Below are 13,592 nucleotides of genomic sequence, written 5' to 3' on the forward strand. Positions count from 1 at the left end.
TCGAGGGGCCGAGTGGCCTACTCCTGCTCCTAATTTATATGTTCATATGTTGCGAATCTGCCCTGATGGGTACAAGACGTAAAGCTTCGATGGCGTGTCACTTTTTTGAGAAATACTTTTGTGCATATTAAATTTCTGATTTGGATTCTTCATCGCTAGTACCAGCATATATGGAGTTATAATCTTAAAAAGTTCAACGGTTATTTCTCAAAGAATAGAAGGCTGGGAGTGAGTTACTAAGAAAAGCAAGTGGATTGTCTAACGTGTGAGTTGTTGATCTGATTGCTGCTTCAAGGATATTCCTCTGATTAAAATAGCTACAGCACTTTCCTAGAAATTTTCCTAATTTGTATGAAATAATAAGTAACTTTATAAATGCATGTTTTTCTTATTTGTTATTTAGCATTAGCAGAATTTGAGGAACCAAAAAGATCTACTTTGGTTATATTTGGAGTGCTGACTCTGAGTGTGCGGATCTATCAAGATCGATGGGGCTATGGCGTTTTCTCCGGACCAATTGGAACTGCTGTCTTCATAATAACCGTCAAATTTGTACGTAGAGTACTAAAGCATTTACACATGCCCTACTGTTATGTCACTATTACTATTCATTATTTACAGGTCTTTCTGGCTATTCATCTGTCCTGGTTTCTCTCCTATTTTTGTATTTCACCTGTTTTATCCCTTTATTCATTCATGGGATATAGACGTCCCTGGCAAGACCGGCATTTGTTGCCCATCCCGAATTGCCCGGCTTGCCTGTCCACTTCAGAGGGCAGTTAAGAGTCAATCACATTGCTGTGGGTCTGGAGTTGAATGTAGGCCAGACTGGGTAGGGATGGCAGATTCCCTCCCCTGAAGGACATCAGTGAACCAGATGGGTTTTTATGACAATCAGTAATAGTTGTCATGGTCAGTATCACTGATGACTAGTTTTATATTCCAGATTTATTAATTGAATTCAAATTCCAACAGAACATTAGCCTGGACCTCTAGATTACAAGTCCAGTGACATAATCAATACACCACCGTCTCCCCCTTTATAAACAGCCTAGAAGCAGCATAAAAATAAGTATCTATTAACCCAGTCTTTTGATCATTTAGCTTTCAGGCTGCCCACTGTGGAAAATTTGGTTGCTTCTGAAGATTTTGCTACTTATAAATATGATAAATATATGCATATTTCAAAAGAAAGTTGGATGGGCAATTGAGGGAAATAAATTGCATTGCTACTGGGATAGAGTGGGGGAATGGGACTGACTAGATTCTACAAAGAGCTAAAATGGACTCCATAGGCTGAATGGCCTACTTCTATGGGATAATGACTCTATGCCCACTTAATGAAAGGGATTGCAACTCTCCTTACAACTTAATGAATTTAAAGTTGCTTGAATCTCTGCTAATGCTGCTATGACCCTCCCTCTCTCTATTTTAAGTGCTGTCTGTGCTTAGAGCAGGCTTGTCCAACCTTTTCGCTTTAGGGGCCACATTTTCACTTTTTTAATCACTTAAGTGGCCGATGAGCAAATTTCAGAAAGACAAGGTTTGGCACAACCTTAAACTGAATTTCAAAAAATCTTTGAGGGTTGGAAAAAAGAAACAACTTGCTGAGTAGAAATAAAGTAATGTCAAAGCAATAAATTGTTAAGATAAGAAATAGGAATTAATAAAAATGACCATAAGAGTGTGAGAGGGTCAGAGTGTGTGTGTCCGGCTCACGCCCAGTCTCAGGATGCTCATTTACTCACCCTTACCCACTGTGTGAGTGGGTGTGAGTATATGTTGGTGTGTGGGGGTGAGGGTGGGTGAGAAACCTGAGATTAAGAGTAATGCAGACACACGCTCACCCTCTCACAGACACACATGCACACACACACACACACACACACACACACAGAAACACACTCTTCCTCTCACACAAACACATACACACACGTCTTCTCACATACACACACTCACCCTCTCACACACACACTCACCCTCTCACACACACACTCACCTTCTCACACACATGCACTCACGCACTCTCACTCACTCTCACCCTCTCACACACATGCACTCACAGAGTCTCCGCCTCACACACACAATCTCCCTCTCACACATGCACACACACACAATCTATCTCAGATACAAACATTCAACCATGCTCCCTCGCACGCTCTCTCCCCTGAAAACCTCTTTTCCCCCAGCAAGCTCACTGCCGCTGGTGTTTGCTGCTCCACCAATCATAAGACTATAAGTCGTAGGAACAGAAGAAGGCCATTCGGCTCATCAATCAGAGATTCTTTCTCCCCCACATTTGTTGCTGATAGGCTCACTAGTGAGAGAGACACAGTCTGTGATTGGAGGAGCAGCCTTCTTGCAAAATCGTCAACTTCACTCACCCATGTTACCAGCATTTTGAAGAAAGGCTTTGCAGGCCACATCCAGCCTGCAGGCCATGGGTTGGGCAAGCCTGGCTTAGAGACTCCTTGGACAAGTTACTACAAATCAGGAACAGACTATATGAAGGAACTTTGCAGAGAAAAAACTTCCTCTTGGTGGTGTGTTGACTTTTCTAATGCTTGGCGGCAGCAGCTTCTAACAGGATAGGGTTAAGGAGAGGCACAACTCTGGGGGAGAGCGGTGTCTCTTTACAATACTGCATGCTCATCTTTGATTGGGTAATTGCTGCCACACTGGTGGCATTTGCAAATGATTATTTGTAAATGGAAGCAACTGATAAATGAATTTCATTTCATGGATATATGCGAGGTACTACATTTTGGTTAGAAAAATAAGGCGATCATATATTACTCTGAAAATAACTGTCTGAATGGGGTAAAGGGGCAGAGGGGTCTGGGAGTACTGTAAGACCATTAGACATAGGAGCAGAAGTAGGCCATTTGGCCCATCGAGTCTTCTTCACCATTCAATGAGATCATGGCTGATCTGATAATCCTCAACTCCATTTTCCTGCCTTTTCCCCATAACCCTTGATTCCCTTACTGATTAAGTTTATTCAGCCTTGAATATACTTAATGACCCAGCTTCAACAGCCCGCTGTGACAAAGAATTCCATAGATTCACTACCCTCTGAGAGAAGAAATTCCTCCTCATCTCTGTTTTAAATGGGCGCCGCCTTACTCTGAGATTATGCCCTCTGGTCCTAGACCTTTCCACAAGGGGAAACAACATCTCAGCATCTACCGTGTCAAGCCCCCTAAGAATTTTATATGTTTCAATAAGGTCACCTCTCATTCTTCTAAACCCCAATGAGTACAGGCCCAACCTGCTCAACCTGTCCTCATAAGAAAATCCCTCCATACCCAGGATCAACCTAGTGAACCTTGTCTGGACTGCCTCCAATGCCAGTATATCTTTCTTTAGACAAGGGGACCAAAACTGTTCACAGTATTCTAGGTGTGGTCTAACTAGTGCCTTGTACAGTTTTAGCAAGACTTCCCTATTTTTATACCCCATCCCCTTTGAAATAAAGGTCAACATTCCATTTGCCTTCCCTATTACCTGTTGAACGTGTATGTTAGCTTTTTGTGATTCATGCACAATGACTCCCAAATCCCTCTGTGCTACTGCCTTCTGCAGGCTTTCTCCATTTAAGTAATATTAAGCTCCTCTATTCTTCCTGCTAAAGTGCATAACCTCACATTTTCCCACATTATATTCCATCTGCTAAGTTTTTGCCCACTCACTTAACCTGTCTATATCCCTCTGTAGACTCCTTGTGTCACCCTCACCACTTGTCTTCCCACCTATTTTTGTGTCATCAACAAACTTGGCGATAGTATTCACTTCCCTCATCTGAGTCATTAATATATAGTAAATAATTGAGGCCCCAGTACTGATCCCTGTGGCACTCCACTAGTTACAGGTTGCCATCCCGAACATGCCCCACTTATCCCAACTCTCCATCTTCTATTAGTTAGCCAATCCTCTCCATGCTAATATACTACCCCCACAACCACGGGCTCTTATCTTATTAAGTAGCCTCATGTGCCATACCTTATCGAACGCCTTTTGGAAATCCAAATATATTACGTCTGCTGGTTCCCCTTTATCTATCCTGCTTCTTACCTCCTCAAAGAATCCTAATAAATTTGTCAGGCATGATTTCCCCTACATGAAGCCATGCTGACTCTGCTTGATTAGATTATGTATTTCTAAATGCTGTGCTATCACATCCTTTATAATAGACTCCAACATTTTCCCAATTGCAGATGTTAGGGTAACTGACCTATAGTTACCTGTTTTTTGTCTCCCTCCCTTTTTGAATAAGGGTGTTACATTGGCCGTTCTCCAGTCCTCTGGGACTTTTCCAGAATCTAAGGATTCTTGGAAGATTACTACCAGTGCACCCACTATCTCTGTAGCTACTTCCTTTAATATCCTAGGATGCAACTCATGAGGTCCAGGAGACTTATTGGCCTTTAGCCCCATTAGTTTCTTTAGTACTTTTTCTCTAGTGATAGTTATTTGATTTATTTCCTCCCCCTCCCCTTTGCCTCTTGATTGTTTAGTATTTTTGGATTGCTATTAGTAACTTCTATTGTGAAGACTGAAGCAAAGTATTTATTCAACTCGTCTACCATTTCCTGGTTACCCATTATTATTTCCCCAGTCTCATTCTCCAAAGGGCCTATGTTCACTTTAGCCTCTCTCTTCCTTTTTATATATTTAAAGAAGCTCTTACTGTCCACTTTTATATTACTTGCTAGTTTACGCTCAAAGTTTATTTTCTCACTCTTTATTATTTTCTTGGTCATCTTTTGTTGGTTTTTAAACTTTCCCGATCCTCTGGTTTACCTCTAATCTTTGCCACATTGTATGTTTTTTCTTTCAATTTGACACTGTCCTTAAATTCCTTGGTTAACCATGGTTGGTTTATTCCCTTCCTTGAATCCTTCTTCCTCACTGGAATATATCTTTGTTGAAAGTCATGAACTATTTTCTTAAACGTCTGCCATTGTTCATCAACTGTCTTTTCTGCTAAACTGCTTTCCCAGTCCACTCCAGCCAACTCTGCCCTCATTGGACTCCCACAGCAACCTTAACTACACCACCGACTCCCACAGCTACCTCGACTACAGCTCCTCACACCCTGCTTCCTGTAAGGACTCTGTCCCATTCTCTCAGTTGCTTCTCCTCCATCGCATCTGTTCTGATAATGCCACTTTCCAAAATAGCGCTTCTGATATGTCTTTCTTCTTCCTTAATTGAAGTTTCCCACCAACGGTGGTTGACAGGGCCCTCAACCGCATCCGACCCATCTCCCGCGTCTCTGCCCTCACACCTTCCTTTCCCTCCCAGAATCATGATAGGGTCCTCCTTGTCCTCACTTTTCACCCCACCAGCCTCCGCATTCAAAGGATCATATTTCCGCAAATTCCTGCATGATGCCACCACCAAACACATCTTCCCTTCATCCCCTGACAGCATTCCGTAGGGATCGTTCCCTCTGGGACAGCCTGGTCCACTCCTCCATCACCCACAACACCTCACCCCCCCCCCCCCCCCCCCCCCCCCCCCCCCCCGCCCACCGGCACCTTCCCATGCAATTGCAGAAGGTGCAACACCTGCCCCTTTACCTCCTCCCTCCTCACTGTCCAAGGACCCAGACATTCCTTCCAGGTGAAGCAACTCTTGCAACCCTTCAATTTGGTCTACTGCACTCGTTACTCCCAATGCGGTCTCCTCTACATTGGAGAGACCAAACGCAGACTGGGTGACCAATTTGTGGAACACCTGCGGTCTATTTACAAGCATGACCCAGACCTTTCTGTCGCTAGCCATTTCAACACACCATCTTCTCTCATGCCCACATGTCTGTCCTTGGCTTGCTGCAATGTTCCAGTGAAGCTCAACGCAAACTGGAGGAACAGCACCTCATCTTCCAATTAGGCACTTTACAGCCTTCTGGACTTAACATTGAGTTCACCCAACTTCAGACCATGAACTCTCTCCTCCATCCTCACCCCTTTTTTCAATATTCTTTTTTTTTATCCACTTATTTCTATTTTTATTTATTTTCATTTTTATGCATTGTTTTAACACCACCTTTTATCCTATTTTTGATCTTTTTTCCCACCACCATCCCCTCCCCCTGCCCTGCCCCCACTAGGACCATCTGTTACTTGTTCATGTTGTTCTTTCCAGAGTGGTTGCCCCTGTCCTGCTATTACCACATTCTGCTTTCTGACCTTAATGCCATCATCAGCACCCTCTTTAACCAGCACCACTACCATTAACACCCCTTTGTCCTTTTGTTCATGACATCTTCGCCAACCTCTCCTTTGCCTCCACCTATCGCTGGCCTTCTATCCAGCTTCACCTGCTGCACCCCCCTTAAACAGTATAAGTTTTATCACATTTTTACTTCTCTTTAGCTCTGAAGAAGAGTCATACGGACTTGAAACATTAACTCTGTTTTTTTCTCTCCACAGATCTGCTGAGTTTCTCCAGAATTTCCTGTTTTTGTTTCAGATTTCCAGCATCCATAGTAATTTGCTTTTATCTGCCCTCATTCCATTGTAGTTACCCTTATTTAAGTTTAGCACAGTTGTTTCCGACCCAAGTTTCTCACTCTCGAACTGCATGCTAAATTCTACCATATTCTGGTCACTGTTTCCTAGGGGATCCTTTACTCTCCAGATTATATATTAAACCTGCCTCATTACACATTACCAGATCCAAAATAGCCTGATTCTGGTTGGATTCACAACACATTGTTCTAAGAAATTGTCTTGAATACACTCTGTGAATTCTTGCTTGTGTCTACCTCTGCCAATTTGATTTTCCCAATCTACATGAAGATTAAAGTCACCCATGATTAATGTACTGCCCTCATTACCTCCTGATTTATTCTCTGTCTATAGCATAGCTGCTGTCAGGAGGCCTATGGACTAATCCTGCGAGTGTCTTCTTCCCCTTGTTATTTCTCACCTCCACCCATATGGATTCTACATCTTCTGATCGAAGATCCTTTCTTGCTATGCTTCCTATTCCGCCTCGTACTAACAAAGCTACCCGCCACCCTTTCCCTCCTGCCTGTCCTTTCGAAAAGTCACATACCCCTGAATATTTAGTTCCCAGCTTTGAACTCCTTGTAACCACGTCTCTGTAGTGGCTATAAGATCATACCCATTAACCTCTATATGTGCCGTTAATTCATTTATTTTGTTCCGAATACTACGTGCATTTAAGTAAAGAGCCTTTAATTTTGCTCGTTTTTACCATTTTTTTCCCCTTCTGACCCTATTTGTTGCTTTATTTTAGTGTTTGTACACTCTGTCCCTTCCTGTCACACTCTGGGTATCATTATCTAAATAGCTGCCTTGCAAGGCTTCCATGTCCTGTTGCTTTGTAAGCTTACACATCCCATTTCCAGAGCCCTCCCCGCCCACCCTTCTATTTAGTTTAAAGCCTTCTCTACAGCCCTAGTTATTCGGTTCGCTAGGTCACTGGTCCCAGCATGGTTCAAGTGAAGCCCGTCCCACCGGAACAGCTCCCTTCTACCCCAGTACTGGTGGAACTGAAACCCATTCCTCCCACACCAACCTCTGAGCCACGCATTTAACTCCTTGACTTTATTTACCCTATGCCAGTTTGCCCGTGGCTCAGGTAGCAAGCCCGAGATTGTTACCTTGGAGGTTCTGCTTTTTAATTTAGCTCCTAACAGTTCAAGTTCTTTCAGCAGAACCTCCTTTCTAGTCCTATCAATGTCGTTGGTACCAACATGGATGACGACAACAGGATCCCTCCCCTCCCACTCCAAGTTTCTCTCCAGCCCTGAGGAGATGTCCTTAACCCTGGCACCAGGCAGGCAACACAGCCTTTGGGACTCACGCTCATGGCTACAGAGAACAGTATCTATCACCCTAATTATACTGGCCCCTACCACTACTATGTTTCCATTTCCTCCCCCCACTTGAATGGCCTCCTGTACTATGGTGCTGTGGTCAGTTTGCTCATCCTCCCTGCAGTCCCCACTCTCATCTACACAACTTGCAAGAATCTTGTAACTGTTAGACATTTGCAGGGGCCGAGGCTCCTTGAGCACCGCCCCCTGGGTCCCCAAACCTGCTTCACCTGCAGTCACACCCTCCTGTCCCTGATCATAGACCAAATGTGAATTACCTAATCTGAGGGGTGTCACCGCCTCCTGGAGCAAATTGTCCAAGTAACTTTCCCCCTCCTTGATATGACGCAATGCCTGCAGCTTGGACTCCAGCTCCTTAACTCAGATCCAAAGTTCCTTGAGCTGCAAACACTTGGTATAGATGTGTTTGCTCTGGATCACCTTGGTGTCCAGCAGTTCCCAAATGCTGCAGCAGCAACACATCACCCACCCTGCCATTGCTATCGTATTTTATTCAATTTATTAATTAATTACTCTAGTATCCCCCCACTTTACACGTTATTATAATTATTTTTCATACACACCAGTATTGATCTTATACTTAACAAGCTATCTTTAAGAAAAAAAAAGGTGAGAGATTAAACACAAACTAAAGACCTTACCTTACCTTACTTTACTTTAAAGACTAGAAATACGCACCAATCCTACTCACCAATCAGCTGGTCTCCACACTCTTTTCCCTCTCGCGCTCTTTTATGGTCTCACACTCTTCTTTCACTCTCTCATTGTTAAAGGCCCCACTCCTCGCACTTGCGCCCTGAGAATGACCATGCTGCTCCTCTCACTCTAGATGACCACGCTGTTTTTCTCACACTCTCTCGTTGTAAATGACCCCGCTATTTCTCTCACACTCTCTCGCTGTAAATGACCCCACTATTTCTCTCACACTCTCTCGAAGTAAATTGTCCTGCTGTTTCTCACTCTCCCACTGTAAATGACCATGTTGTTTCTCTCACACTTTCACTGTAAATGACCACTGTAAAAATACAAGTGCACAAATCGCTAAAATTAGCAACACAAGTTAATAAGGCCATTAAAAAAAAGCAAACCAAAATAAGCTTTATTTCTGGAGCAATAAAACTGAAAAGTTGACAAGTTATATTAAGTTTGTACTGAACTTGGTTAGACCACATTTGCAGTACTGTGCACAATTCAGGTTGCCATATCACCAAGACTGGTTTGACGAAAACAATGCTGAAACATGTGACCTGGAACAAAAACGAGCAGCCTTCACTGCCTGGTAGAACAACCCAAGGTTGCAAATCAAGAAGGCAACATTCCAACAGCTCAAGGCTGACACCTAAGGACAAATCCAGAAGATAAATGACATGTGGTGGGAAGAGAAATCCGGAGAGATCTAACAATATGCTGATCATCAGGACATGTAAAGCTTTTTTGAATTCACCAGGACCATCTATAGACCAAAGTCAAGTGGACAAAATCCCCTTTGTTCACAGGATGGTGTTACTCTTCTCAAGGATGACAATGTAATCATCAACATTGGAAAGAACATTTTCAACAACTCCCCAATCATGAATCCAAAGTGGCAGCAGATACTCTCCAGCAGATCCCTCAGTATCCGGTGGTAGAATCCATGGGTGACCCGCCATCAAACGGATGAAAAACAACAAAGCTTGCAGCCCTGAAGATATTCCAGCTGAGGTCTTCAAAACTGGTGGGCTCTTGCTCAAATTAAGGCTCCATGCACTCATCCTACGGATTTGGGAGGCCCACCCCCCGCCCCCACCACCATGACCACCACCTGACTTCAGAAATGTGACAAAAGGAGATAAATGATGCTGTGGGAGCTATCGAGGTATCTCCCTCTTGTCCAGAGCAGGGAAAATCCTGATGTGCATTATCCTGAATTGCTTACTTTCTGTGACTGAGGAAATCTTCCCAGAGTCACAGTGTGGCTTTAAATATTCCTGAACAACCCCTAACATGGTCTTTGTTGCCAGAGAAATCCAAGAAAAATGTTGAGAACAACATCAGGAACTCTTCATTTGTAAGGGCATGAGAGCCCCTTCCTGAATCTCTCCTGGTTTGGAACCATACACTGGACATAACAGGAATGAGTGACAATTTCAGGTAATTTATTAAAACATCAATTTTATTGAATATTGGACAATAATTATAATAATGATATAATAATTATAATTGATAATAAAAAAGGAAGAAGAAAAGATAACTTTATTGAAAGGAGAAAGCCCCTTGTATATAAAGAAGAAAGACAATTTTTTTTAAAGCAGAAACAATAACCCCAAATTGGACTGTTCCATGGCAGGACCCTAAATGGTAAAATTCCCTCTTGGCACATACATTACCAAATCGCAGTAACCTTACACAACGGTGGACTCTTTGGCCAGTCACGTCGATGACCCTTCCTCCATACCCTTCAGTGGCTGATTATCCCACTCCAACTGCATCCCTGAATCCTGTAAGCAGTGTCCCTTTAAGTCAAATTTCTGGCTGTATTCCAGCCTTTCAAAGCTTTACTCTGACATCCCCAAAACAAGAGTCTGGAAAGCATGAGTACTTATCAATTCTCATAGACTTTGCTATATTCAAGTTGTTTATGCTTCTTTTGATGGTGTTTCCCATCTGCCATCAATCAGGTTGTATTGTCCATCAATCACCTCCTGATCCCACACCATAGTTGACCACCCCATGTGTAAGGCTATTCATTGTCCTGGCTTGTAGTTCAAGTGTCATCAAATGCATTAAGAAAAAGAACTTCTGATAAATAAAAGACACCTTTTATTTTAGTAGTCTAGCTTGAAAAGGGAAAAAGATGTAGCCCAAACACCAGCTGTGAATGGCCAGAATGAGAAACAAGGTCTTGGGAAAACACACCTACAGTTAATAATGTCACTACTGATTACTATATCAAAGCACAATCACAGCTAGGTTTAAACCAATGTCTACAAAGTAACATTCAATAAAGGTTCCACCAGCTGCCATGTTGGGCCCAGACCATTGCCCTGAGCCTCTGGGTTACAAGTCCAATGATATTACCGCTACACCATCACCTCCCCCTAGCAACATATGAGAGCACTGGAGAAATTCCATCAACAATGGCTCCGCCACATCCTCCAGATTCAATAGAAGGATTGTTGAACGAATGCTAGTGTCTTTCTTGAAGCTAGATCCACAAGCATTCGGGCAAAACTTCTGCAAAAGCAACTACAATCAACTACAAAGCATTCCAGGGGAGGACAAAGAAAATACTTCTACAACACCCTGAAGCTCTCCTTGAAGCATGGCAAAATTGACATTACTGACTGGGAGGAGCCAATCGTTCAAAATGGCAACAACTTGTCCATCAAGCTGCATCATGCTTTGAGTCCAAACGTCTTAATGATGAAGCAGCCTGGGGAAGAGAAAGAAAAAAAAGGAAACAAATCCTGCACTCCGGATTTCACTACCTCTTGGGACGTCCTACCCCATGTGCCCAAAGATCTGTGATTTGGGAACCGACCTGTTCAGTGAAATGAAGGCCCATGGCAGAAACTCACTCCCTGAGTAGACATCATCCTTGAATTGAGGGACAGCCCAACTAAGCAAGACAAAGTATACCTTTGAGGGGAGAAATGGAGACATATTTTAATTGTTTAACACAAAATTATTGTTCTTAGAGATAATATATTTAAATATAAAGAAGTTTGCTGAATAACTGCTGCTTTTTATTTCACAGTTAAAAAAGATGAAAGATAAAAAAGGCCTTTACCCCGATAAGAGCATCTATACACAACAGATTGGCCCTGGCTTCTGCTTTGGGGCACTTGCCTTGATGCTACGATTCTTCTTTGAGGTACAGTAGAAACAATTTCATTTTCAATTGTGACAATTAAGAGTCAGAAGAACATCTTATCACTTCCTTCTAACACATTTCAGATGTACCTTTTGCTCATATTACAGGTTAACTCTTTGCATTTTATTAATGACAGCTTTTGAGAGAATCATTATCACAAAGTCTCAAGTAGCATAGCTTCCTATCAAATTAATAAATGTGTTAAAAAATTCAGCTCTTTTCAGATGTCCCTTTGCCTCATGCGCCATTCCTTAGCTGGGTGGGCAACTGAACTGGTGCCAGGCCAGTGAAGGTGGAGCCCTGCATTGGGCCACTAAACTGTAACCAAACAGCTCAGAATCAGTAGACCCTTGACATTTCATCTTTCTTGTTTCACAATCCCCAAACTCTTAACATCTCCCAAAATGTTCAGCAAGAGGCCTGACATGTAAAAGCTCAGCACCATGTTTCTGAGTGAATTCTGAAGGGGTTGAGAGTGAGATTATATCAGATACATGGCACAGAAAAAGGCCATTCAACACAACTAGTCCATGCCTGTGTTTATGTTCCATGCATCTATACTATTCACTTCAACCACTCCCTGTGGTAGTGAGTTCCACAGTCTCATCACTCTTTGGGTAAAGAGTTTTTTTCTGAATACCCTGTTGGATTTCATGGTGACTGTCTTATATTGATGGCCTCTAGTTGTGGTATTCCCATAAGAGGAAACATTCTCTCTGTGGTTACTCCATAAAAACCTTCCATAATTTTAAATATCTCACTCCTCTATTTTCTTTTTCAAGAGAATAGAGACACAGTCTGTCAATCATTTCCTGATGTGTATTCCCATGCATTTTGGGCATTATCCTTCTAAGTCTTCTCTGCACCCCCTCCAGTGCCTCTATATCCTCTTTATAATATGACCACCAGAACTGCACATAGTGCTCTATGGTTCGATACAGGTTTAGCATAACTTTTCTACTTCTCAATTCTACCCCCCTAGAAATAAAGCCTATGGGCGGAATCATCCCAGGTTTGCACTAAGTGTGGTAGCAGGCAGGAAAAACAACATTTTACCCCCTGGCTGCAATGGTGGCTTCTCATGCCGTATCATTCCAAAGCCTCCACATTAATTATGCATTCCGGGGAAGCACGCCATTTCGATGGCGGATGGACTTTCATTTGTCTGCCACACCATCACCTTGACGCTTCATCATGTCAGGTGCCATATTTAAAGTGCAGCCGCACGCACACCTCTCAGTACTTCCAGCCCAGGACAGCTGCACAGAAGACATGGCCCCAAAAGGCAAAAAGACTGCAGCCCCCAGATTCAATGACAGGTTCCTCCAGCGCCTTTTGGATGCAGTGGAGACTCACCATGATGTCCTCAACCCACCGTTCTGGCCACAGGATGGGCAGCAACATCACCAACCTGGCTTGGTGGTCAGCGCCAACGCCCTGCAAAAGAGGACAGCCACCCAGTGCCGCAAGAGAATAAATGATCTCCTTCGTTCCGCCAAGGTAAGTCACTCTTCTCATCACTCTTAACTCACACACACGCAAATCCATCACACACCCACAGGGCTCTCATTCACAGCCAGTTCAAGGGACACCTTCATTGTCCTCATCCCATCCATGAGACCACTCACCATCCACACTTGCCAGAAATACGTATTATCTGGCCTGGCAAGCATCCTGCTTACACTCTCTCCACCTCTATTCTTGCAGGACAAGCTGGCACACAACAAGAGGGAGAGGTTGCAGACCGGTGGAGGAATGCCCGTAATCAAGGTCCTCATGGACTTTGAAAACAGAGACATCCAGCTGGCTGGCGAGGTTCTGGACCAATCCTGTGCTGACGGTGAGGTCAGCAGTGCTCTACCA

At 43.3% G+C, this 13,592-nt stretch overlaps 1 protein-coding gene across 1 annotated transcript in view; it reads left to right on the plus strand.

Annotated features, from left to right (window-relative positions):
- mymk (myomaker, myoblast fusion factor) overlaps positions 1-13,592 on the plus strand; it is a 38,165-nt gene that overhangs the window by 2,959 nt on the left and 21,614 nt on the right. Inside the window, exons 4-5 of the mRNA XM_078549648.1 lie at positions 404-552; positions 11,613-11,729. Of these exons, the coding sequence (XP_078405774.1) occupies positions 404-552; positions 11,613-11,729 (266 nt within the window). The remainder of the gene's footprint in view (positions 1-403; positions 553-11,612; positions 11,730-13,592) is intronic.

This window comes from Cetorhinus maximus, chromosome 10 (assembly GCF_964194155.1).
Source record: "Cetorhinus maximus chromosome 10, sCetMax3.hap1.1, whole genome shotgun sequence".
In the NCBI taxonomy this organism is placed as follows: Eukaryota; Metazoa; Chordata; class Chondrichthyes; order Lamniformes; family Cetorhinidae; genus Cetorhinus; species Cetorhinus maximus.